We start from the raw sequence: 26,901 nt of genomic DNA on the forward strand, positions 1-26,901 counted from the left end.
TTTTCTCCATCAACCCATAGCGACTTGTCAGATATGTAAATTGTGTTTACTGTGTCAGATAATAACCTCAGCACACACACACACACACGCACACACACTAAAAGCATATTTCCAAGTTTTTAATTAAATTGCTTCGTTAGCTACAAAAGCAGCTATAAATAAAAGCAGTGTTAGAGATCACAATGCATAAACAAAGATAATGAGGGTAGTTATTAAGGATGTGAATAGCTGGGCACGTCCATGCCCTGCTCTATTTTGGGAGCAGGTAGGGCTTCTCAACTAACACAGTGAGCATGTAGCTCACTGCCAATGTCAGCACCAGGTGGCCAAGGAACAGGTACATCTGAGCAGAGGAGAAAAGTCTGATGTTATGAAGAACTGTGCCAAATCATTTGAAATAAGCACACTAAAACAGAACGTGCAACATGAAATACTTACAAAATTGATGTCTGTGTAATGGATTGGGGTCTCTTGAAAGCCAATGTACAGGATGATGAAGACAGGGTGTATGAGATAGCAGGCGAAGCTGATATTGGAAAGAGGAACCCAGAAAGTCAAGGATAAGAACCTCTTGATAAAGCCTGGAGTGATAAAAAACAAGAAAATATAAAGACATATAAAAATAAGAACATACAGACTCAATTTCCTTTAACATACTATGTGCTTTCCTATATTGTTATTACTGTTAATGTAGAGATATGGGATTTAGTTCATCCCAACACCTGGTTTACCTCCATAGCCTTCCTCACAGGCCAGTATAATCCAGGTCACAGCCAGTGCCCAGAGTGGTCTATGCAGCCCTTGATACAGGGCATGTGGCACAGATGGATTGGCTGGCGTCTCCTTCAGGATGTAGGGCAATCCAACCAAAAGAGCCAAAAGTGACAGACAACAGAGCCAACCAAGTGCTGCCTGCCACTGAAACAACAGATATGATAAGCACATAAGTGTGGTGGCAAATGTTCAAATTCTGGCTCGGCTATAAACCAAAAGGCATATGCTGTTTTTAAATTCTCAGAAAAGACTAAGCCACGGTCTGGGATTGAAACCTGTCAAAATGCTCTCACCCATTGCTTTAACAGTGGATTTTTCTTTGCTGTCAGATATATTCCGGTCAAGATCCCTATTAGAAATGGCCCGTATCTCGTGTAGGGTTTCACATAGTAATACAAAACATAATTCTCAGATGTCCTGCAAAATAAACAAGTTTATTTTCTGGGAAATCATAAGAAGAGATGCATAGTTGGTAGACAGCCTCAATTATGTTTTTGCATTGTAGAAAAAGGAAACACTGAAACTTAAAAACAAAAAACCTTGATATTCATTTCACCAAACGCTGTTTTGCATTGAATCTTACATTGTAGATGGCTGAAAGACTGGTAGCTGCAGGTGTGCAGTTATAATAGCACTGGCCACAATAGTCATCAGGAGGAGGCCACCTGCCACAACCATAAACACACTCCTATTTCTGACAAATAAAACATGGAGGGGATAGGATTACAACCACAGAGATAATAAAAATGTATACGGCTCCTAGTGATGCTCTAGTTCAAGAATGAAGAAATCACTTTAACAGTATTTCAGAATCATATTAAAGGATGTGAACATACAGTCTGTATAAATAAACCAAGAGAGGAGTGGTTGCATAACACTGGAAGTCTAGAGACAGGTACCACGTCCAAGGAATACACTGCACAGGGATATGAAGATAAAAGGTTAAGAACAGGTAAGTAAATCTGTTCTAAAATACCCAATGTAGGACTAAATTATAAGTTAAACTTACTATCTCATGGACTGGGAGCAGATTACTGATCAATAGTAAGTTAGCCCACCAGTATGTCTTACAATCCATCACTGTGTCTATAAATGGGAACCAGTAGGGTCCCCACTTGACCAGAGAGATAAGGCCAATGGTTAGACACATAATGAACAGATGCAGTGGCTGAATCCTGCAAAGAGGACAGAGAACAGCAATTTAAAAAATGAATAACACATGCAGAAAGCCTCTTTTACTTGAGTGTAAAAATGGAGTGACGCAGACACAAATTAATTTGGTTAACTGACCAAAATACAACACCTTGTAATCCGCTTTAAGAGATAGCTCCCAACCAGGCTGAGGCTCAGTTTGTCTTCAGCCTTGTTGATAGAGCCCAGCAGGGACCTGGCACTAAGCAGACCCCTAAAACATCAAATTTCTTAAGCTGGCAATAAAATAATTAAAAAATATATGTTTACACTGTCAATCTGAAATTGTTCCAGTCTCACCCCAGCAGTAAGAAGGTATCGACAGCCATGAAAACAGGTCCACTTATGGTTAGCACATAGAAAGGGCTGCTTTCAACAGTTTTCCTCCAGTCTTTGTAATTGTCTGCAACACAGGTCTTATGAACATAAGTGAAAGTATATGTGTGTTATGGAGTAATGAGACCATCAATGTACTGCCATACCCAAGCTGTTGATTACAGGGAACTGTGCAGAGTGGCCACATATGATCCATAACAGGCTGAGAACACGGATGCCATTCAGTGAAGCGTAGCCTCCGACTGGAATTGATGTGGAGGTGCTAAAAATGCCCTGCGTGGTCTTCTGTATAGAGATTGCTTGAAGGCAGCCATACACACGGCTTTGAAGAGCGCATGTTTGTGTGGGGTGGTTGCTATCTGCCAAAACCAATATTATACAAGGTCAGTATTGTCTCAATATAAATACATCTGTAATAACTGATTCTGCAGCTCACATAATCGCATTATTTGGTTACTGAAGATAGTAACCATAATATGTGTGATATGCAGTACTACTCCTCAGCAAATCTAGATGATGCACTTTGCACTTACTACTTTCTTCTGAACTCCAGCTATTAGTTTCACTGCTGGATGAGCTGCTGGTCTTCAGGGTCCCGTAAAGGTTGAGCGCAGCGTTTAAGCAGGAAGACTCTAATGTAGGTTCGACCTTTCTTTTCCACTGCCACCTTATCATAGCTGTTAACAGGGTGGCTCCGAGAGGAATTGCTACCATTACACAACAGACAAACCTGCAGGAGAAAATAAAGTTTGACAAGACAAAAACAAGGTGTCCTGAGCTAAAGGCCTGGACATATGAAAAGATGCTCATCTTTGCTCCACAGGTAACCCTAATGGAAGTGCATATGCAGATAAAACAGTAAAGAAAGTGAGAGCAGTGTAATCGTATACTGACAGGCAGGTGATATCAGATGTATCAGGGGCAATTTTGCTGGACAAACAGTGAGTCATGATCATCTCCTGAGTGGACTGATTGACCAGGATGGAAGGTAAAGGAGGAATGAGGGACATCTGATTAAACTGAAGCTGGTCTGTCGAAAAGTGAAAATTAGTCACGTTTAAAAAAAAAAAGAAAGAAGCGATATTGTGTTGTATAGATGATACCGCATAAATTCATTTTTAAATCACTGACCGTAAAGCACCAATGTTTGCACGTCATCTTTCTCACAGGAGTCAGGTACACAAATACCGACAAAGTACTGGACTCTTCCCTGTTTAAGAAGAAAACGTAGTTTAAAGTATGCTTACTTTCATCTAATATCTATTGGTTGTCATGACTTTTTATCGTGTTAGTTGTTACCTGCCGAAGGAACACCTGGCAGTACTGTCCAGAAAAGCTGGGGCCGTGAGCAGAGCGGCACTGCTGCAGCAAACCAGGCTGGTTGGTGTTACCTCCTACAACATTGCTGCCCACTTTCCCAAAAGCATCATACACTGACAAAACACACAGAAGAAGAAAAAAAGCCATTCATTCACAGGCCCATTGGCTGTAAAGATGCATGGTGTTACTATATAAGTAAATCTCACTTTTTCATGAAGTTCTAGGTTTTAAAGACACCCTTTAGATAACAAATAAAGAAGAAGTGTCTTGTGTCTTGCTAATTTTGATCACAAAACGACATACACATACTAGTGCATCCACCAAAATATAGTTAAGTTTCGACTTAGTATCTTCTTGGAAAATAATTTGAAATTTGTAATTTTAAAGTTGAAATTTTGAGGAAATAACCCCAAATTTGGACTTCTGGATAACAAAAAAAAAAAAAAGATTTTTTTCCCCGTGGCAGGAGCAAGCTTAGATACTTCAGTCTGCCATTTGGCTCTATTGAAGACTAACTCATGAGCGCCCTCTAGGTGGATTGTAGGGCATTAACAGTAGGTTTAGTAGGTTGGATTTACGTGTGTCCCAAGACCCCTGCTGAGCTGGCATACCTACTTTTATTAGTAAGTGTGAAACAAACAGTGATGTCATTAATGTTGCTGTGACACTGGTAGGGGAAAAGGGAGTTAAATAAAACAGATAGAGGTGAATTTAAGCTAATTGTGTAGGGTTTATAGTTGGTGGCTCTTAAAAAAAGTATTGAAATAGTGAAGTAGTAAGTAACATTTACATTGAACTTGAGTAGCATTAGCATATTTTGATTTATAAGGTATTTTGTTCTTCATAAGTTAGCTGTTAGCTTACAAAAGTATGTGTTAGCTAACAGCTACATTTATTAGCTATAGCCTCTTATCACAGCTCCGCAAAGATTTGCATTTCAGTGGTTCCATCAGGAGGGTGGTGTTGACCACGCAATGTCCAGTGCTACTCCTTATGCTGGTAGTACAGTTAGTTAGTTATTAGCCTCAAGGCTGGTCTTTGTTACTGTCTCACTGAAAATACATACAGTGGGGCAAAAAAGTATTTAGTCAGCCACCGGTTGTGCAAGATCCCCCACCTAAAATGATGACAGAGGTCAGTAATTTGCACCAGAGGTACACTTCAACTGTGAGAGACAGAATGTGAAAAAAAAAAAAAAATCCATGAATCCACATGGTAGGATTTGTAAAGAATTTATTCATAAATCAGGGTGGAAAATAAGTATTTGGTCAATAACAAAAATACAACTCAATACTTTGTAACATAACCTTTGTTGGCAATAACAGAGGTCAAACGTTTACTATAGGTCTTTACCAGGTTTGCACACACAGTAGCTGGTATTTTGGCCCATTCCTCCATGCAGATCTTCTCGAGAGCAGTGATGTTTTGGGGCTGTCGCCGAGCAACACGGACTTTCAACTCCCGCCACAGATTTTCTATGGGGTTGAGGTCTGGAGACTGGCTAGGCCACTCCAGGACTTTCAAATGCTTCTTACGGAGCCACTCCTTTGTTGCCCGGACGGTGTGTTTTGGATCATTGTCATGTTGGAAGACTCAGCCTCATTTCATCTTCAAAGTTCTCACTGATGGAAGGAGGTTTTGGCTCAAAATCTCACGATACATGGCCCCATTCATTCTGTCCTTAACACGGATCAGTCGTCCTGTCCCCTTGGCAGAAAAACAGCCCCATAGCATGATGTTTCCACCCCCATGCTTCACAGTAGGTATGGTGTTCTTGGGATGCAACTCAGTATTCTTCTTCCTCCAAACACGACGAGTTGAGTTTATACCAAAAAGTTCTACTTTGGTTTCATCTGACCACATGACATTCTCCCAATCCTCTGCTGTATCATCCATGTGCTCTCTGGCAAACTTCAGACGGGCCTGGACATGCACTGGCTTCAGCAGCGGAACACGTCTGGCACTGCGGGATTTGATTCCCTGGTGTTGTAGTGTGTTACTGATGGTGACCTTTGTTACTTTGGTCCCAGCTCTCTGCAGGTCATTCACCAGGTCCCCCCGTGTGGTTCTGGGATCTTTGCTCACCGTTCTCATGATCATTTTGACCCCACGGGATGAGATCTTGCGTGGAGCCCCAGATCGAGGGAGATTATCAGTGGTCTTGTATGTCTTCCATTTTCTGATGATTGCTCCCACAGTTGGTTTTTCACACCAAGCTGCTTGCCTATTGTAGATTCACTCTTCCCAGTCTGGTGCAGGTCTACAATACTTTTCCTGGTGTCCTTCGAAAGCTCTTTGGTCTTGGCCATGGCGGAGTTTGGAGTCTGACTGTTTGAGGCTGTGGACAGGTGTCTTTTATACAGATGATGAGTTCAAACAGGTGCCATTCATACAGGTAACGAGTGGGGGACAGAAAAGCTTCTTACAGAAGACGTTACAGGTCTGTGAGAGCCAGAGATCTTCCTTGTTTGAGGTGACCAAATACTTATTTTCCACCCTAATTTACGAATAAATTCTTTACAAATCCTACCATGTGAATTCATGGATTTTTTTTTCACATTCTGTCTCTCACAGTTGAAGTGTACCTCTGGTGCAAATTACTGACCTCTGTCATCATTTTAAGTGGGGGAACTTGCACAATCGGTGGCTGACTAAATACTTTTTTGCCCCACTGTAAGCACACAATGAGTAGGAATTAGTTACAATGTAGGTATGAAATGAACACGTTCAACATCATCATCTTAACTATTTAAATATTCTTACAGTTCTTTTGAACACTTATGCAGTTTCATAGGCTCTACACCAGCTGCACAGGTTAAAGTCACGGATTTGATGTATGCATCGATCATTTTTGATGTAAGCATGACAGTCATAAAAACCTAATCTTTGTAATTTTCAGAAGCTTCCAGCGGCAGTATTTTTATTCTCTGAGAAGGTGAAAATGAACTTAAGCTTATGGTCTTGCATTGTCCTGAAGAATTTGTAATCTATTTCTGTATTTTTGACTTTTCTATCTTGGCTCCTCTGCTAAAGTGGATTAAATGCCACTTACCACACAAGCGCATAAGAAATGCCATACAAAAATCACAATCACTTACTTAGAACAGCATAGCCCTTTGGTTCATCCTGGTTAATTTCCCGGAGAAAAGTGTTTGTATCCTCCAAGCATCTTTGGGACACTGTCAAAATCTGTGTGTTTTCCACTGCTCCTCTGCCCCCCACAAAAAGAAGAAACGCCACCAAATGGAGGATCATTTTGGCTCTGACTGTTTCTTTTTAGGGAAGAAGGTGTTTAAATAACAGAGAAGGGAACACGTCACCATTCAGAGTGTACTGTGAAATTCATCTTCCATGGCTAAATTGAATGACTTTAACTGGTTTTCACTAGCAGGTGTAAACAGGATTTGGTTACATGAAGGAGGATGAGAGGCTAACAAAACAATTCAGGTTGTGATTTTCCTCACTACGCAAGAACAACATTATTAAAGTGCAGCTTTGACGGGTGACCAGTCCACATAACCATTTAAGCACACATTTTTAAGTTATATTTTTATTATATACCAATTGTATTTTACATATTCACACATTTTAAATAGCATTAAATAGACACAGAGACACAAAGGTAATTACTTGAAAATTCCTCTGCTCAGTTATAACTATTACTACAATTTTCTACTTTTCTCTAGTGATGGAAGAAACACCACAGATCATCCAGCCATCAGAGTACAGCACTCCAAATAACTGACCACTAGAGGGAGCGATTGTCCATAAAACATTCTTGGGCCGTCTCGTTTTTACCTAGCAACACATATTTAATAGAATGCAACCCTATTTTGATCTAATAATAGTAGTTTAGTGCTTAAGTGCTTCTGTGTCTCTTACAAAGAGGAAAAGACCCTACAATCACCACTTATTTTAACTACTTACTCCATAGCATGATTAAAACATTTTGTCACTGACAGTGCAGCATTAGAATCTATAGAGAAAAGGAGAGTTTTTAATAAATAATAGACATTTCTTTCTGTTTTTACATTGCAGCTAACTGGTACCTTTAGAGCTATGCAATACTGGGCATTAGCGGCACTTGTTAGCCATGTGCTGCAAGATACTCATAGTCATTACTGGGTTATTTAATTCTAAAAGATAACAGTGCAGTGTGGTTATTTATGTTTATTTTATGTTTTTCATGCTGATTTAGAGGATTTTGAATTGTCACACTGGGCTAAAAAATAACAATTTTGTGTTCTTGTCACGGAACACACATTTTGTGGCTTCATCAAAGGAGGGCAATCAATAAAAGTAAAAGAATAGTTTTTCTTAATTTATGTAGCAGGAAGTCAAACCATAACAAAGTGCCACAACATACTAAAAATGAAGCAAAAGCCGAGGGGAACTGCAGAGTGAAACTTTTCTAAATGTCAGTGATTCTTTTGCATTGATAGCTACTGGATTTAGTGTTGAAATAAGTGATGAAATTGTTGAAATTTTTATATTTTTAAACAAAAACATGATGTAACACGTATAGTCATGCAAAAAAGAAGGCTCAGTTAGAATGTTAAATGTTAAAGTTCATGACAGTACAATTAGAAAAAGACTAAAAGAGTATGTTTAGACGGGCTGTCCGAGAAAGTCCGTCTCTATATAAAAAGAACACTGCAGAATAGCTGACTCTTGCATCTGATGGAGCAATGCCCTTTGGAGAGACAAGAACAAAGTGGAGATGTTTGGACATGATGCAAAAACCAAACTCAGCAAATCAGCACAAACACCCAATATCAACTATCAGGCACGGTGGTGGAGGAGTGATGATTTGGGCTTGTGTTCTAGCCACAGGACATGGACTTCTTACAGTCACTGAGTTGACCATCAGCTCCTCTGTGTACCAAAGTATTCTAGAGGCAAATGTGAGGGCGTCTGTCTGAAAGCTAAAGCCTGCCCCAAACTGTGTCACACAATAGGACAATGGTCCCAAACAAATCAGCAGATCAACAGCAGAATGACTGAAAAGGAAAGAATAAAGTTATTTTAATGGCAAAGTCAAACCTCAGATGTCAAGCAGATTGAAATGCTGTAGTGGGACCTTAAGAGAACTGTGAAACAAGCGTGAGCCAGAATGTTTCCACAACAAAGTGAGAGACTGATAAAGGCATGCAGAAAATGATTGCCCTAAACTTATTTCTGCTAAAAGTGGCTAAAAGTTTCCTTCTTTTTCACCTGACTCTTAAGTATTACTGGGAGCGTGGCTCATCAGAGAACTACTTGTTTTTATCATTGAGTACAATTATATCAATCTGGCTGTTAGACATTAGTCTTAATAGTAACATTAAGCAGAATCAGGTACATCAGGATGATCATGACAGGATTTCTTCCCCAGTGAAGAGGTGATGTCTCCTGTGTAACAGACATCATTTATTAACATTTAGAACAATTTTGTTTACAAGCATCAGAAATGTTTAAAAATGGCAGCAGTGGCAGCAAGACACATTCTAATCAACAGACTGGTTCTCGCATGCAGTTTTACAGCGCAAGACATTTCAAGTCTTATTGTCATTATAAAGCAACAACAACAACAACAAACAAAGTGAGGCTTTCGTTTGGGAAAGGCTGAGACCAAAGAAAACAATGAGCAACAATCTTGTGTTTATTTCACTGAATTGGCTGTCGCCTATTTACAGCCAAGCGTACATTCATAGACGTTTTCTTATGTCTCAGAAGTTTGTTTCAGTATAATTCCTGTCAGTGAACATAACATCGCATAACTTGAAGAACCATGAAATGAAAAAAGATTCACATCCACACAATAAGGCAGCAAATTAAATGATACTCTAGTGTCCTTACAATTTTAATGTTATTGTGCTCTTGTTAGAATTACGCTAATATACTGTAAAGAGGACTGCTGTTCAAAGGAAGTCAAGTGCTTTGTCTCATATTTACAATATTTAGGTAAATAAACATTTTAAGTGAATTGTAATCTCAAAGAGCTGCCAGTTACAGTATATTAAGACAGTAATGAAACATCAACTTAAAAAAATATCACAATCCTTTATAAAATACTTCCAAAAAAAATTGGCCCACAAGTGTCTTTAAAGGATATAGTAAAGTTTGACTTTATGATCAGTAAAGTTGGGAGCTTTGAACTCATATGTGACGCAGCACAGGAAAGGGACTTTACGATATCGCCAGTGTTTATCTTAACTTCACCGTCTGACAAATACAGATTCTGTAAGTGCTTCTGATGAATAAACTGCATATAAACAATGCGCAATGTTACCCCCAAATCCTCACATCAAAGCTCTCAGCTCAAGTTCAAATCAAACACAGCACAGCCACACATGCCTAGGGTGACCAACCGTTCTCTTTTCCCCGGACATGTCCTCTTCACGTTCTGTTAGGGGGGATTTTCGTGATTGATAAAAATGTCCGGGTTTTCCTATATTCCGACAGAGGACCCATGTGTGTGACGTCATCCCCGAACTGCTGCTTTGTGAGCGCTTGTTCTGCACTCACAGACGGGACAGTCAGCGCGCAGCAACGCACCTAATGATGTTTAAAAGATCCCAAAGCGCACGTCCATCTTTTCAGACAAACTGCAAAAGAAATTTCCCTCGTACCGACCCAGTACTGGTAATTTTTCCTATGCAGATGAGGCATACCATTATCTGTACCATTATTTAATTCCAGAGGCTTTTTTTTTTTTTTGCACTTGTTGACTTGTAAAAGCCTATATGGCATATTTTATTTCACAATTCAATAACCGCACAGAGAAGGTGCCGTTTAAATATGTTTCTTTAAGCAAGTTCTTCATGATTGAGCCAAGTGTCCTCTTTTTTGGAAATCAAAATATGGTCACCCTACACATGCCTGACAGGGGATTTATACTTCTGTGTTAAATCTGCATCTGCAGGAGTGTTGTAACCATAAACCCTTCTGAAACACAGGCGCTACGTAGATTTGCCTCAGAAGTGTAATTCAGGCATACGAGTGCAACTCAGATACTCAACGAAATTTTCCCTTTAGTGATGCTGAATATTTTTTCTGTCTCTAGCCTGTGAATTGTAATCGACTGACGGTTACTTGTATGCTTCGTGAAGTTTGTATTGAATGTTTGATCATTTACTAAAGTTAAACCTCATAGAAAATAATCAAAAATAAATATATATATTTTTTCGCATGTTAATCGAGAAGTTTTAGGAAATTTTAGGAAACATAAAATGGAAAAAAAACAACAACTTCGCCTAGCTTTTGTATGCTGCGTCACATATTTATGTTTCCATATTCCAAACTTTGTTGATATGTTAGCAGCTTACTTTATGAAAATTCAAATGACACTAAGCTGCTTCTTTAACCGATTGTCCTGAATTGTTTGATATTTACTTTTACTCCAGCTCAAAGTTACTGCACATGTGTTCTTCTGGGTGTGTTATAAGAAGTGCGGTCTTTTTGTAGAAGGTAAGTCTTAAAGGGCTCCGTGAATTTTCAAAAACAATTTCAAATCAAGTTAGCTGCGCTATGGGGAAGCTGAAGCTTCCCACAGTTTGATATATTTTTCTGACAGACATTCATTGGGCATTGAAAGTTTAGAACACTGCTGACTGTATGAGGATTAATCCCATTAGAATATATTGTCCATACATTATCTGGTCCTAGCAAGAAGACAACTATGGAAACTATTTCACATAAAAGGCTCTTCTAAAAAAGTTCTATGTAAGGCTTTAGAAACATCTTTACCAGAAACTTTGTTCAATTTCCTCAGACACGTTAAATGATCTTTGATGTATATCACACACTTTTTAGTTTGTATTGTATACATGTTATATACCACTGCATTTGCATGATGTACCTACAACATAAACACAGTCAGTGGAGGTACTGTAGGTTTAACAAGCTGTTTAAGTTGAATTGTGGAATGAGTAAAAAGTGTCTTTCTTTCACTTTTCCGCTGCACTTAGTCTCCTTGCCTTTATGAATGCCATCCCGTGTGTCCTCATGTGAGTGTTCAGGTTTCCCTCCGTTTCAAACATCTTCCCACACACCTTACATTTAGTGTTTGGTGTCCCATCGCTGTTCTCATCAGTAACATCGAACTGGTTCTCTCTTTGACTCTCCTCATCTTCCTTGCTCCGTCCGTTATATCGGCCAAGGCCTTGAGGCTCCTTCAGCCGGTGGACAATAAAGAGGTGTCGGGCCAGTGAGCGGTGGGAGGTGTAGCACAGGCCGCACTCTTGACACTGGTAAGATGAGCCGTCAGACTTGTGCTGAGGAATGTGCTCTTGGAACGCAGCAAAATCTTCAGTGGTGAAGCTGCAGACAGCACACTTGTGAACTTTGAGGATGTTCACCTTAAGCCTCTTCAGTGGCTGCGAGATAGTGCCCCTGGAGTTCAGCCCTGGATCTCCTTCATCATCTTCTGTCTTCCTTTTGGGGCTGAGGCTCTGTAAAGGACATTATATGAAAGTTAGCTCAGAGATGTCATGAAAAACAAAGAAGTGATTTCCTTCTAAAATTGTTCCACAGTACCTTTTCTTTGTCAGGTAAAGCCTCCATGTTATGAGTCTTTCCTCCTACATCTTTAACTCCATGCATCAGTTGAACGTGCTGATCCAGCAACACTCTTTTAGTAAAGGGCTGACTGAGAGCTGGGCAGTGCCTGTAAAATCACAATTTAAAAAAGTAAAAGCACATTAAAAAAGTATTTCAGACTTTACTACGTACAAGGCACATTGCATTGTTCTGATGCTGAACTTTGTAAACCTGTAAAATCCCTACAAAAAAATGTAAGTTGGTCATGGAGACCATGGACACAAATAATTTCTTACTTTTGCTCATTTACAGAGTGAGACTTGCTCAGGAAATGTAAGCATACACAAACAGTTGCAGAGAAAGTGATACTCACGGGCAGGTGTAGACCTTCCGCAAGCCCTTGTGTTTTAGACGATTGTGTCGGCAAAGGCTGTGGGAGGAGCTGAAAGACTTGTCACACTGTCGACAGGGGTGCTTTTTCAACATCTGCAGAGGGAAGGGAAGAATATCTGAGGACTAAATCATACAGACCTAGAGACTGTTTGGCAACTGCCTGGAAACCACCATTTGCTATGGAAAATGAGTATTCCCTACCAGCTGCAAGCGGTTGCTAGAGGTTGCTAGCAGTTGCTGTGGCATTGATTGCCTAAGCACCTGACCTAGGGTCAGTGGCCCCTAGTAACCACTGGATGCTAGGGAAAAAGGTGTAGTCCTGCACCCAGTGGTATGTAGTTGCAGGAAGTTGCCTTTTGTCACTAGGTGAAACTGCTTGCAAAGAGGTATGTGATGCTGCACTGCAAACCTCGTTCGGAGTTGTTTGCATGGAAAATGGTAACTACCATGAAGACCATTTGTCTTCAATTTAAAAATTTCCCCTTTTGAAACATGTTGGTTGCAGTGGCAATGTGCTTCACTAAGAAGGTGAATGCTTTCCATTTCTGGCTCAACTCATTTATCAGCACTAAGCAAATCTTAAAAACAATAATTTGGCAAATCTTAAACTTTCTTATGAGAGTGGCAGATATTTACCTTGCCATGTTCTCGCCTCATGTGCACCACAAAGAGCTCCCTGGAACTGAAGAGGCTATTGCAGTCTTTACATGTGTATCCTGAACTGGGAGGGCTCTTCAAGTCTTCTGAACAGTTACTGTTATTTTTCTTTACTGACAAAGCTGAAGGTTTCTTTTCTCCCTTGTTTTGACCGTTGATATTTCTACCATCTTTGTTATTATTACGGGGGCTCTTGCTGTTGGTGCTGTTAGAATTAGTGGGCTTCGTGCTCAGTGGAAGGTTGATCCCCAGGTTTGGCGGGCCCTCCGTGGTCTTCAAGGTTCCATGTATGGCCTGAAAATGAGCCATGTGGGCAAAAAGTGTAAAAAATCTACAGTCTGACATTTCTAAAGTACAACTCATGAGATTAATTGGAAGTTACGGTAAAATGTTTACTTTCAAGTTAAAAATATTCATACAAAAATTAATCCTATTGCACAAAAATCAAACTATATATTTTTGCCTACCTTAATATGATCCAACATGAGCTGTTTTTGTGCATAGTGCAGGGAGCAATCGGGACATTTAAACACTGAAACTTTATGATTGATTATATGCTGGTCAAAGTGTGTGTAGAGGAGGGACTGAAGAGTAAACACAGTATCGCACATGGAACATTTATAGATCATCCTGAAAGACAGACAGAGAAGTATTTAGGGATGGGAGCTGTTCAAATGCTACTTTTGGGTTTACATCATGCTTATAATTAATGTTGGTGCCAGTTCACTACATATAGTATGAAATATTCAACTTGAGGGACATTAAGGCCAAATGGGTCAAGGACAGCTGCTGCTGAGCGTATATATCATCAGAACTGTTAATGATGGGTGATGTAAGTAAGTAAGTGAAAGGTTACTGTGTGGAAAAAACAAACCAAAGCTAAGCCACCAAATCTAAAACGCACAAATCCTACTACTGATGAAACAGCAAAGATAATGAAAGGTATTGGACATGGGTATTGGGTTACATTGACGTGTGCTTGTGTCAAAGAAAGCTTACATACATTTATGTTGATGAGTAAACCATGAAAACAATTATCATATGGGTATATAACTGAGATTAATTTGAAAACCCAGCTCTGAAAATGTTAGGAATCTGTGTGAAATGGAAATACATGATAAATATTGGCTCATTTTGAATTTGATGGCAGCAACATTGGGGACAAAAGACTGGAAAAGCCTAACCCTTAAAACAAAAAGCTGGAGGAGTATCTTGTAACCAATTAGGTAACAAATTGGTAACATTATTTGGTATAAAGAAGTATCTTATAAAGGCAGAGTTTGTCAGAAGGTTCACCTATTTGCAAGAAATACAAATTGTGAAGCAGTTTTAGAATTAATTAATGTTTCTCAATGTAAAATTGTAAAGGCTTTTGAATATCTTAGTATTTACAGTACATAATATGATCAAATGTTCTGAGAATCTGGAGAAATATCTGTGCACAAAGTACAAGGCTGAACCTCAATACTGCATGTCTGCGATCTTCAGGTTGTCAGACTACACTGCTCATTTACAATGGACTTAAAACTCTTATTGGAAAACATGGATGCTGCAGAAGAGAGAATGTCATTTGATTGGCAGCGCATCTCTGATAGTATGCATTAGTGCCTATGGAATTAGCACTAATGCACAACAGTGTGACTTCATAGTAGAAGAGTCTGGATGCTGAATAGACCTGTCTGCAGTCCAGACCTTTAACAAGCTAAAAATATTTGCCACATCATGAAGTTAAAAATAAGACAAAGAAGACACAGAACTGTCTCCTCAGTTCCCAGATATCTTTAGACAGTTGTTAAAAGAAGTGGTAATTCTACAAAGTGTTAAACTTGGCTGTGCCCTGAGTTTTTTGGGATGTGTTGCTGCCATCAAATTCAAAATAAGATAATGTTTTTCTTAAAATTGTACATTTTGTCAGTTAAAATATTTGATACATTTTCTGTGATCTATTGTGAATAAAATATGGGCTTATGTGATTTGCAAATGATTGTATTTTTGCAAAAATATTTTCAGAATTAGGTTCTATTTTACATATTTTTGATGATAGATACAGCATGTGAAGACCTACTTGGGCTCGCCTGCCTTCAGTCCTGGATGCTGTGTATATGCATGTGAGTGTGTTCCCGGTGCAGACTTGAAGGCCATGGGACAGAGAGGACATTTAAAGAAGACCTCACAGTGAGCACTTTGTATGTGGGACTTTAGAGTTGCGACATCAGCAAAGATCACACTACAGTGGATACAGCTGGAGGGACAAAGAATGGAGAAAGGAAGAACAGGTAAGATATTGACTCAAATTACATTTTATGAATCAATTCAGCACATTCTCCTAACAGAAACTTTGCTGATATGAATTCAAAATGGTCATTGACTTTGTGCCATCAAAAGTCCAGCACCTTAGTCTGCAAAAGACTTGTGTCAAACTTGGACCTGATTCTTGAGTTTATAGTAAAATATATGAATAAATATGCATAAATGTGTTTTAGGAGTTAAATATAAAGATTTATATTGAATATTAAAATACACGATAGTTAACTTAGGCCCCAGTCACAAAGGCCTAAAGACTGGCTGGCAACCCTTTAGCAACCATTAGTCATGAGGGAAAAAAAGCAGTTGCTGGCAGTTGATGTGAAATCAATAGCTGAAGCCCCATTTCTGCTGGACTAGAGACAGGTTGCCAGGACCACCAGGCAGCCATCAGTAAAAGTGTGTATTCTGTGAGCAACTGAGATGTGGGACAGTTGTAAAGTGAAATTGGAAGAATATATGCTGAGCTGAAAACCTTGTGATTTCAAACTTTAACCCAGGGTCCAGAGGTCAACATGAGGTTACCAACTATGCATGTGACTGAAGCTATAACTAGTATGTGGAAACAGCGGGAAATGACCAGCCTGACAAATCTCTCTATAATCACATTTTAAAGTACTAATTGAAGTAGAAATACAGATATCGTCACACAGAAATAGAAAATACATTTATATTTTGGGATTGTTAACCTCTGGTCTTGGGGATAAAAGTAAATTTTTTGTATATTGAGCTGATTTATGAATTTAAGTTAAAATTGAAATGTTCTGAAAGTGCATTTGCACAGTGTCATGTCTATGAAGTTGATAGCACTCTTAATTGATAAGCAATTACAAGTCATATCAACTGTAAAAATATCATCAAGAGGCCAAGAATGTAATAAAATGTATTACATCGTTGCGGATTTTACCTTCATGGCCAACTGTTCTTTTAATAACAATTTGATTGACCAGGGTCATAATTGAACTGTAATTGCTCAAAGACAAACTTTTATTTTTAATGGCATGTAACTTGGGTGACTCCAACTGTGACAGTCTAATTTTTTCTCAGTAATTTTTGTTGTGAATAATATCACTTTTGGGGATATGGGATTGTCAAGCTGCAGATGTTTTAATAACTGTAATTAGAAATGACACTATAAGTGCCACTTTGAATGGAAAGCAAGAACAAGACACATTTTATTCTGTGTATGGCCACTTTCAGAAAATCATGGTGCAACGTGGCTTCATATTTTAATCAGATTTCACACTATGCACATAAACATCTGGGTCTCAATAGCACATGTTTTGAAAAAGAAAAAACTATGTCGCATAACAGAAGACAAAAAAACAAGTTTATAAAGTTCTAACGCACCAGTAGCCGACTCTCCGAGTGTAATGCAGACAGTTTTTGGTCACATGTGACTGGAAGTGGACAGAGCGACAACTGGCACCACACTCAGGGCAGATGTAAGGTGATTTGTGCTGGTGGATCCGCTGGTGTGACAAAAAGCTGCACTGATTTGGGAGAAGCATTTGGCAAATGGTGCATGTTTTCTATGGGATAAAGAAAAGACATTAAAAAATTGACTTTTTTCACCTACTATGTTTAGAAAACTGCTTCCAGAATACATCATGTTATTTAACTAAAATATTATTAATGCAAATTAATATATACTGCAGATTAAATTATTTTTATATTTCTTCCTTACATGTATCTTGGCATTTACAGTCAACTATACACTCTACTCTTTATATAGAATGCCTTGTGTTTTCATAGCATGGTATTTTCTGCGGCTTTTGTAGAGATTTTGTCAAATTGACCGGAGTTGGCAAAAATAGCTTCCCTCACATCCTGTGGTGATTTACGCATTACATACACACCTGACTTCTGGGCTCCGATGCTTGTTGATAGTGCATTGCTAGTGAGTTGTCATCCTGGAACATTTCGTTACACTCCAAGCATTTTAAGCTGTGCCTGCAGAGCTTTGATGCATCATCCTCCAACGGCATGGCTGCCACAACAGGTGCACTGCTTGGAGCTGAAATCACTGCAGGTTGGTTCCCAGCACCAGATACCTTGTCTTGCATTTGACCCGCAGGCGCATGTGCTTGAGTGGTAGTGGTGGTGCCATTAACGCTGTGTGGTCCTGCAGCTGATGTACCAATCATCTGATCTGCAGGGATGGGTTTTAGGATTAGGTGTGAACACTGCATAACCACCCCTTTGTCTTTGTGACCCCTAGCATGAGACAAGAGGCTGCATTTGTTATAGAACACTATACTTTTGGCACAGTGGTTGCAGGTGACCTCGATCCGCACACTGCGGCGCTCGTAGTGCTGTGTCAGGCTCTTCTCAAGAGCAAATGAATCTCCACACTCCAAGCACTTGTAGCCAAGTGAGGGTAGAGAGATACAGGCTGAGGTTGGTGGGGAGAGGTTTGGGATGTACACAGGGACAGGATTCATGCTACTCAGGACTTTATTGAAGGCATCCACCACAGAGCTTTGAGAACTAGTGAACACTTGAACTCTAGAGACTTTCTTTGACTGCTGACTGGTGAGAATTGTCTGCTGTTTTGCTTGCTGTGATTGCTGATGTTGGGGCTGTTTGTACAAGGTGTGTTGGAGATCACAGGCAGCAGAGGACACTGTATGAGGCAAAAGGCTGAGGTTACTAAGATGGACTGTCTTTGGCACAAGTTTGGCATTTGCCAGACTAGAGGCAGGTACCATGACAGTCTGTTGTTGGATGGCATTAGCAGCTTTCAAGATAGCACTGCTGGCACTTTGTACTGATGCAGCAGGGATGACTGTTGCTTTAACCGTTGTGTTGTTAGCCAGCTTAAGGTTGATAACTTGGGAACCAGCTGTCTTGACTGCTGAGACTGGCAGGAATGCTGTTGCAACAGGTTTAATTGTCATTTGCTTGGTTATTTCAATTGAAGGTCCCCCTGTGGTGGTTAATACTGTGGTTGAAAAAATTGCACTAGGATTAGTGGTTGTCATGACAGATGTGCTGTTCTCTCTTTTTTTCAGACCCTCAGGATCAAATTCTGGAAGGACTCGGGTGACTGTACGCTTGATCTGTCCAGTTGAGGTTTTGATTGTTTTGATCCTGACCTTTGGGATAACTGGGGTGGTGTCTGTGTTTGAGGCAGGGGAACCTTTGCTGCTGCGTTCACTAGTCACACTAGAGGGGCTGTCTGGTTGTCTTGTTAGCAGTCTCTTTGCAATCTCCATGGCTGATTCCTGATCCTGTGGCTTCTCAGGGACTCTTGAATTTTCTTTGACCTGTGCTGGTTCTTGTTGTGTTGTAGGAGAATCCAAAGTACCTAAGTCTTCAGCACCAGCTTTCTTGGCACTTAGAGCAGCTATGGCTGCTATACAAGATGAAAGTTTTGTTGAGGATTTGGATTTGACTTGTGAAAGGCTGGATGGATTACCAAGTCCCGATGACTGCCCACCTTCTTGGCACTCTTTGCTATGAGACTTGGGCATTGTTTCCTCAAGTTTCCCTTCAGGTAAAGTTGGCTGAGAGAGATTCTTGAACTTACAACTTCTAAAAGTACCACTGTTATTGTTGTTAAGATCAGGCTTTTGGTCTCCATTTGTTTTGGGCTTGGAAAGACTTTCCCTTTTAGCAGATTTGGAGTTCCGCTCCCCTTTCCTAGCTGTGTGACCTCCCTGCTTGTCTCCTGGGTCTTCTACCTCAATTTTCTCATCATCATCAAACTCTTCTGTGCTGGAAATTGGGCTAAACTGATTGAAGGTACATGATTCATTGTTCATTTTCTGGCCTTCCTCTCTGGGAATTTTACATCCATTCTTCGTGTATTGAGCCCCAGTTGGTATTGTGGACACCAAAATGTTATGAAGTCCATTGTGAACAGAAGGGAGTCGGGAATGGGAGTGGAAATGCCTACCCCTCTCTGATTCAGTCCCACAATGGTCACTTGTGTCTAGGTTTCGTGTGTTCTTCACAATGACACTAACACCTACATCATGTGCTGCTGAGGGGTGTTGGGCCTCATTCTCACTGTTAGTCACACCACCACTGGTTTGCTTGAGCTGTCCATCATGGTCATCTTGGTGGCCAGATTCAATAGCGGCTTTAGGATCCACCATGTCAGGGATGTCAAAGGCCGCCAGCAGGTCATCAAAGTCAGGCGTCTTCATATCTCCCATATTCCTGCTCCTGTTCCAGTGAGGTGATCACCCTAGAAAGACAAAGTATCAAAACATTTTATTATGCTGGTCTTGGGAGCTACAACCCTTAACTCTATTGTAATTGTTCTGTTTACAAGAGTGTGCAAGTATATAAGAATTCTGATCAGGTCAGTCATACAATGATGGCATGAAGCTAGTCTTAAAAAATTGGATACGGAAGAAAATGTGTTCCATTTATATTTGTGTTTGCTTCATACATTAAATATAAATATGTAGAATTCAGTCCTATTTCTGTCATAACTTAGTAAGTTCACTAACTAGTTTTAGACAGGTACACCAGGTTGTAACACACCATCCACATAGTGTGTAGATGTGATGCTGTGATGACATTAAAAGCACTTTGTTATTAAATAAATTAATAAATAAAACAGTAATAATATTTTCGTCAAAGTGAAATAAACTTAAAGTATACCACAGTGCTGATTATGTCAATTTTAGCTCTCGTCAAGAATTTGCTGAATTATGGAATTATGCCTCAACTATATATATCAGGGCTCTAGAGTGCGACCAAATTTTTCAGTGGTGCGACTAAAAATAAATATTTGGTCGCACAGGTGCGACCAACTGTTCCGGTAACAAAAAAAAAAATCTCTGTAACTCTCCGTGTGGTCAACAACAGACACACATTATGCCCCTATCGTGGACTAAACCAATCAGAGATAGTCAGGGGCGGGACCTCTCTGATTGGCCGTGGTCCAGTTGAAAGTGCAGGTGGAAGAGAGAGGTGACTAGCTTGAATAAAGCGATATCAATTCATTAACGGATTCCACACAAAGACCTAAACACGGAGCGGACCCAACACATCAGAATCAGCTTCGTCTTTCTCGGCTTTCTCACCCGACGGCCTGAACACGGACACGCTGTCGGAGCTTAGCGATTCTTCGGGTCCGCGCTGTGTTTACGTCTTTTTGCGCTGATTCTGAGCTGCAGGTTTTGCCTCTCTCCAACCAAAATTCACCGAGCCTGCAGCAAAAGAAGCAGCAAACTGCGCTTCACATTTGATCAATGTCGTCATGAATTCCCTCTGACTTTTGCTGTTTTGCTTCCACCACGATAAAAATCACACTTCCTGCACAGCTCTCTCTCTCTCTGTACTTCAGGAACAGTTTCCCCGTCTCAAATCTGTTTTCTGCATTATTCATTCGCTTATTACCCACCAGTCTAGCGTTGTTTACAGCGCTTTTTCTTTTTTCACTTAAATGACCTCGGACAAGAAAGCCTAATTTCTGCTGTTCAATACTGAAGAAATTTAAATTTCTTAAAATTATGCAAAATTGCAGAATATTTTTAAGGTTATCTGCTATAAAAAGCCAGACCAGGAAAATCTCCTTCATGTTTTCCTGTGTTTTATTCTCAGTTACTTTCACACAAAGGCATCTGCGGTGATTTTCACAATTCTGATGAAGTCTCATGTGTATCAGTACTGATAAATGATCAGAATTATAATATTTCTGACTGTCTGAGGCTAAATTGAATCAAATCAGGACTTTGAGAACCGGAATTGAATGGATTATAGAAATCAGTGATGATACTCAGCCCTAGTGAGCAGCCTAGGCCTGAGAGAAGTGGATGTACTGTAGCTGTGGGTAATAAGAAAAGATGAAAAGAACTATTGATAACTTTTTTGTTAAGTTAAGGCCTGATCTGTCTGAAATTCATAGCCAGTGCTCTGACACGGTGCCATCAATATTTGAATGCTGAAAAAGCACAGTGTATCCAGAAAACACATTATATGCTGCAGTAAATGCACTGCCCAAGTGTCCCCTCTCCCCACGGCCTTTCAGCAGCAGACAGCAGCAAACAGGTCGTCAGAGGAGGCCAAGATGATGATTAAGTTTTTAACATTTTCTACAATATTGACAAAGCACTTTAAGCACAAGTTTGTTAGTTAATAATTTAGAAATTAATATTGTCTGTATGGACTTCCCCCCCCAAAGAAAGTGCACATGTAAAACTGCGGTGTTAAGCGATGCGGTTGAAAAATTTGAGTGCGCCTAACTTTTGTGCCGGTACGCCTAAATTTTTAAAGTTAGGCGTACCGGTGCGCCCATGTCAAAAAGTTAGTCTAGAGCCCTGGATATATATATATATATATATATATATATATATATATATATATTAGGGGTGCAACGATACACAAAATTCACGGTTCGGTTCGGTTCGATACTTTGGTGTCACGGTTCGATATTTTTTCGATACAAAAAAATGTTCATGCCTTTTTAATTTGTCATTTATTAAAATTATAAATATATATTTTAACTCAAAAGTACAGTTTTTAAATTTAACCCTAACCCTTGTGCGCGTTTTTTATTTTGACAGCAAATGCGCACCTGCGGACCACTTATGTGCAGCCCTGGTTATTTAGCTCGTCATATTGCAGCCACAGAAATTCTTTTGTCCATGAAACCATAAAGCTGCACTTTCTTTTTGCCTTATAGTCTGATTTGTCATAACTTCTCCGTTTTGTGGTAAGCTTTTCTTTGGCTGTCACTTCTTCACCCCGACCTGTCTTATTTGGCTCAGCAGAACTGAAATATAAATCCTGCTACTTTTACACACGGACTCACATAAGCTCAGCGATTCTCTGCGCGATCAACCTCTCACATGTTTAAGCTTGCTGCAGGAGATTTCACTTGTCATGTTTGCATAGTAAGCTAACGATTAATAAGACGATGTCAGAGGAATTGGTGCACAAATTATCATCACTCACAGATCAGTGCTGTCATTGCAAAGTGAAAGCAAAAAAACAAGTGCAAATTCAAACGCGACTTCAATATGTCACATATTGACAGTGGCTCACCGATGCCAATGACATAATTACCCAGCTACATTTCTGAAAGAATGCAAAAGCATTGACATATATTTTTCCTACAATAGCCCGACGGGCAGGGCAGAGAGATTTTTGTAGCCCGACTGGAAAAAATCGCTAGCTCCGGGACGTCGGGCTAGCGATTTTGCAAGCCCTGTATCTGATTGAGGAATCACTCATCTTTGGAAAAGAGAGTTTATTACAGAGAAATGTCTCTTTCCAAAATAAAAGCTATACTATCCGCTTCTTCTGGGCTATATTCTCAGCAGCATAAGGAGAAACACGTGCTAACAGCTGTCTAAATGATTCGGCTAAAGTTAGTAGCATGCTTGTTGTTTTTGTCTTTGCACTAGGATGATGTCAGCGTAAATGTGCAGTCATATTCGTTGTGTTCCCACTAGTGCTTTCAGGTTAATCTCGTTGAAATGACCTTAACGCCACAACACGGCAAATCTCCGTTAACGAGCTACCGCCGATCGCCCCGTGCATGGGGCTAGACAGCTAACACGTTAACGAGCTAACTGCGCTAACACACTAGCTCCCACCCATGTAATTAAGCATTGCATGGCACATCCAACATACTGTTTTACTTTAGTCCATGACTCGCTTACCTTCAGGGTCATACGTCACATGAAAACCAAAATAATTCCAAACGCCAGATCTGAATGAGGGTGGGGGAGGTGCCCTGCGCTCTTCCTTCTGACTATGCTGTCTGTGTTGAGCGCTCAGTGGATCTGCGCTCGATGGTGCAGCCTAGGCGGAGTAGTCGAACGCAGAATCACTGAGCGCTCAACACAGACAGCATCGTCAGAAGGAAAGTTGATAAAATAAATTACAAATGTTGTATTGTTCATACATATGCGTACCGAACCGAAAGCACTGTATCGAACGGTTCAATATCGATACGAATATCGTTGCACCCCTAATATATATATATATATATATATATATATATATATATATATATATATATATATATATATATATATATATATATGATTTTCCTTTTTCAGTTGTCACTGCTCAGCTAAATTTTGTCTTGAATAATATGAAATAAAATGTTCACAATAAATTGGCTTAGTTAAATAATTTGTTTAAATATAAACAGGAACACTATGTGTCTGTTTATCATAATCAAATACAAATCAGGAACATATTCTTGGCAGTCAGGTGAAATGTTTTGTGTTTTGAACATTTTTATTTTTTAGGAATCAGCCTTTATTTTTATTACAAAAACAATTTAAACTAGCTATGATTGGGCCTGTCTGAATGTAGCCTGTTATGAGTGTTGGGGACAAAAGGGACAGCTAAGCTGCTCTGCTTGTACGTGCAGCTGAATCAGTGCTGCTGTTTCATCCAAATCTACAGGAGCCAAAGTTCCACAGACAGACCCATATCCTTTAACCTGGACTTGGATTGCAAAATAAAGAATTCCCCATGTAATCCATATTGTTCGCTGGTGATGAAATGACAGAGAAAAGGAGAAATCTTATGGGGGGAGAGGGCAGGAAACATATGCAGTGAGGGAAAAAATGGCTGCTGAGCTGTGTGAAGCTGCAGCAGAGGGAGAAAGGCCTGGTGGAAAGAACAGCTATTCACAGCCATGACAGGCAGAACAGCTTGACGTAGAAACCAAGTGAAGGTTAAATGCAGGCAAATATGTCAAATACACAACATAGAACCCATCTTGACAACACCAGTTTAATAGACGTGCATTGTTAGCACTTGAAATCGACACAATGTGTAAAAGAGTACTAAAGTCTAATAAATAATAGAGGAAACATGCAAGTGAATCAGCAACTCCTCACCCTCTTGCCTCCGTCCCTCTCCAGCCACTAGCCAAACCTTCTTTCCTTCCTTCTTTCCATCCTGAAACAAACAAAGTCACAATACTACTAACCCACAAAAGCCATCCACCACCCCACCCTGCCTGAAAAAAAAAAGAAAAAAGTCTTGTTTCTTCCCAGCCAGGCAAAGGCCCAGAATACAGGCTCAGGTTACATCCCGCGATCTGGTGAGTGATGGTGGTCTTGGTAAAAATCGTCCTTCTCTGCACCACTCGAGCACACAGACATGTAAACAGACAACAGATAAAGCATGCTCCTATGTGTATGCATGTGTGTGTATGTGTGAGGTAGGATCTAGGCTGCAGATTCTCAAGACTCCCAGCCAGCCACGTCCCACTGCACTCGTCCCTTCCCAAGTCTCACTGCTCCCCTCACACTGAGCTGTGCTTCGGCACGCTAGCGCTCGGACATCCAGCCAGCATTTAGCAGGAGAAGCGGGGTCTGTGCTTGTGCTATGGTTGAGCTGTGATGGTCTGCCATGAAGCAGCCTAGGCTATCTCTATCCCCATGGAGCACAGAGACAGCATTGTTCCTGTGAGCACTCTGACTGCCTCAAACCGGTTTCAGCTGGTTCCGGTCACCCAGCATAAAAGCCTTCTGCTGCAGACAGAAGCAGTGTGCTCACCTCCCAGGAAGCACTGCAACAATTCTCACTAAACCAGGTCCACATTGTCAAAGATTTTATAAAAGAACAAGGATTGAGCTATTACCATTTCACAGGTGGACACTAGTCTGGTTGCTTGCACAGCTTTGAAATCAAGCCAAAAAATACAAATAATGGAGAAGAATATGATGATTGGTTTGAACACAGATGTTGGAAAAAAAAAGTAATAGATGCCAACAAGACTTAAATGGTAAAATGACATCCAAATGAGTCTTTATGATAGCTGCTTACTAATGCACTGAGAAGAAGAAGGAAGTTTAAACAATAAGGATAGTAGCCAAATCTTATACTGCAACCTTGGCCTGTTCCTCAGACCCATCCCTCAGTACTTTACCCCCAATCATGATAGTAACCCCTCTGAAAACTGAAGACTTTGATGTGGCCCCTAACAGAATTATTCCTATCACTGTGATATAATGACAGGAAGTGTAAACAAAAGTAAACATGGGCAAACAGGCCGCACATGCACCTTCCTCCCAAAATTTAATCGCGTGCCATCCCCACCACCACATACACCCCCACAGAGACGCACAGGGACATAGACATGCACTGTCATGCATATATATATGTACATATGAAAAGGTAAACTTGGCATACCCTTCTCAGATTTTTTTTTCCCACTCTGAGAGATATTGAGTGGAAAAAAGTCTTCCTTTGGAGGCCTCAGCACCTGCCCTTACTCAGCCCCAACCACTTCAGCTTCCACCCTCCATCCTCAGCCCTCCCTTCCCCCTCCTCCCACTCTCCTTCCCTGGGTCAGTCCTAGCTTTCAGTCCCAGCCCAGGCCTCGTATTATCCTGAACCCCTCGCCACCACCACTACGGCCGTGCATGAAGGGACGGATGGAGTATTCAGCGGGCGAACCAGGCCTTTTGTCTCTGCCTGTGCAGGGGCTGGGGTGGGGGGAGGTGGTGAGAGGACTCTCCACTTTGGCTCTGAAACAGCAGCAGCTGGTGCAGAGAAAGAAGAGAGCGAGAGAGGGAGGCAAAAACACAGGGAGGTGGGGGAGGCGGAGAGGAAATGGAGGAAAAGGAAATGAGCGCGAGCGTATAATAAGTTTCTGATTTTGTGCACCGTGTTCATATATTTACGCTACAGAACACAAATATAAGTCAATAAATGATGTTAACACAGGATCACCGCTGATGTCCATGTTCTGATCCTGCACATTTTTTCCCCAGTGATACATAACACACAGAAACAAAATGTATAAATAGCCCAGGCCTCTGTTTAGGCCCAACTGTCGGTCTGTGTGCCGCTGCCACCGAGACTCTTGCCTGCGTTTTTGTTGTTAAACATTAAAGCACTGGCATTGATGGTCAAACAGCTGCCCAGCTTTTAACGGCACACAAAATATTCATGAGGTGTGACTGCAATGCAAAGGACGTCTGCAGACATGAGCTCAATCATCCTGATCTGATGATTCTTCTAGCCCACACAGCAAAGCACAGAAATAACATACCAATGACAAGCTAATCACAAGGTATAACATACAACATCGATGACAATACGTGTGATAAAATTGGTGCGCAAAATCAAATAGCTCATAACCTACCTGGCAGACTGCACGAAGAGGCTTTCAGCAGAATAAGACTGACTCTCTTTGGCCTGCTACCAGTCCTTGATACATCTGGCAGAGCCACCAAAGGCAGCCTCGAATGCTGCAGCTTAAACTAATTATCCTTCATTATGTAAGCACCATGCCAGATTTATTCGTCAGACAACACAAATGCATTTTTTACACTGAAAGGGGAGCTGGAGCTGAGAATGTATATTATAAAAAGGCCCTCATGGTTCCTCCTGTCTCTCTACACTGTGACAGATTCAGTGCAGGAGAGGAGGCTGAGGTTGCTCCCCACCCCCTAACACAGACAAAGTCAC

General features: G+C 40.5%; 2 protein-coding genes across 6 annotated transcripts; both read right to left on the bottom strand.

Moving 5' to 3' along the window:
• Window positions 1-209: 209 nt before the first annotated feature.
• On the bottom strand, window positions 210-6,876 carry oacyl (O-acyltransferase like). Its single transcript, XM_085410973.1, has 15 exons — window positions 6,720-6,876; window positions 3,601-3,734; window positions 3,433-3,511; window positions 3,196-3,331; window positions 2,838-3,031; window positions 2,448-2,660; window positions 2,266-2,368; window positions 2,078-2,179; window positions 1,784-1,949; window positions 1,611-1,690; window positions 1,358-1,468; window positions 1,068-1,191; window positions 732-918; window positions 439-581; window positions 210-343 (listed from the first exon to the last, which is right to left on the bottom strand). Exons 1-15 carry the CDS (start codon window positions 6,874-6,876, stop codon window positions 251-253), a joined length of 2,022 nt encoding a protein of 673 aa, XP_085267099.1. The 3' UTR covers window positions 210-250.
• A 2,134-nt stretch (window positions 6,877-9,010) lies between these two features.
• On the bottom strand, window positions 9,011-26,833 carry znf532 (zinc finger protein 532). 5 transcript variants are annotated; one of them, XM_085414086.1, is made up of 11 exons: window positions 26,576-26,833; window positions 25,618-25,970; window positions 24,318-24,378; window positions 17,355-19,690; window positions 16,846-17,027; window positions 15,257-15,433; window positions 13,659-13,821; window positions 13,171-13,485; window positions 12,515-12,627; window positions 12,139-12,268; window positions 9,011-12,053 (listed from the first exon to the last, which is right to left on the bottom strand). In XM_085414086.1, exons 4-11 carry the CDS (start codon window positions 19,656-19,658, stop codon window positions 11,550-11,552), a joined length of 3,888 nt encoding a protein of 1,295 aa, XP_085270212.1. In that variant the 5' UTR covers window positions 19,659-19,690; window positions 24,318-24,378; window positions 25,618-25,970; window positions 26,576-26,833; the 3' UTR covers window positions 9,011-11,549. The 5 variants fall into 5 exon arrangements, with proteins under 5 accessions (XP_085270212.1, XP_085270214.1, XP_085270215.1 ...); XM_085414088.1 differs by lacking the exon at window positions 24,318-24,378; XM_085414089.1 differs by lacking the exons at window positions 24,318-24,378; window positions 25,618-25,970.
• Window positions 26,834-26,901: the final 68 nt, after the last annotated feature.

This window comes from Rhamphochromis longiceps, linkage group LG7 (genome assembly GCF_057381845.1).
Source record: "Rhamphochromis longiceps isolate RC_006_pf linkage group LG7, R_longiceps_female_GT1.1, whole genome shotgun sequence".
Classification (NCBI taxonomy): domain Eukaryota; kingdom Metazoa; phylum Chordata; class Actinopteri; order Cichliformes; family Cichlidae; genus Rhamphochromis; species Rhamphochromis longiceps.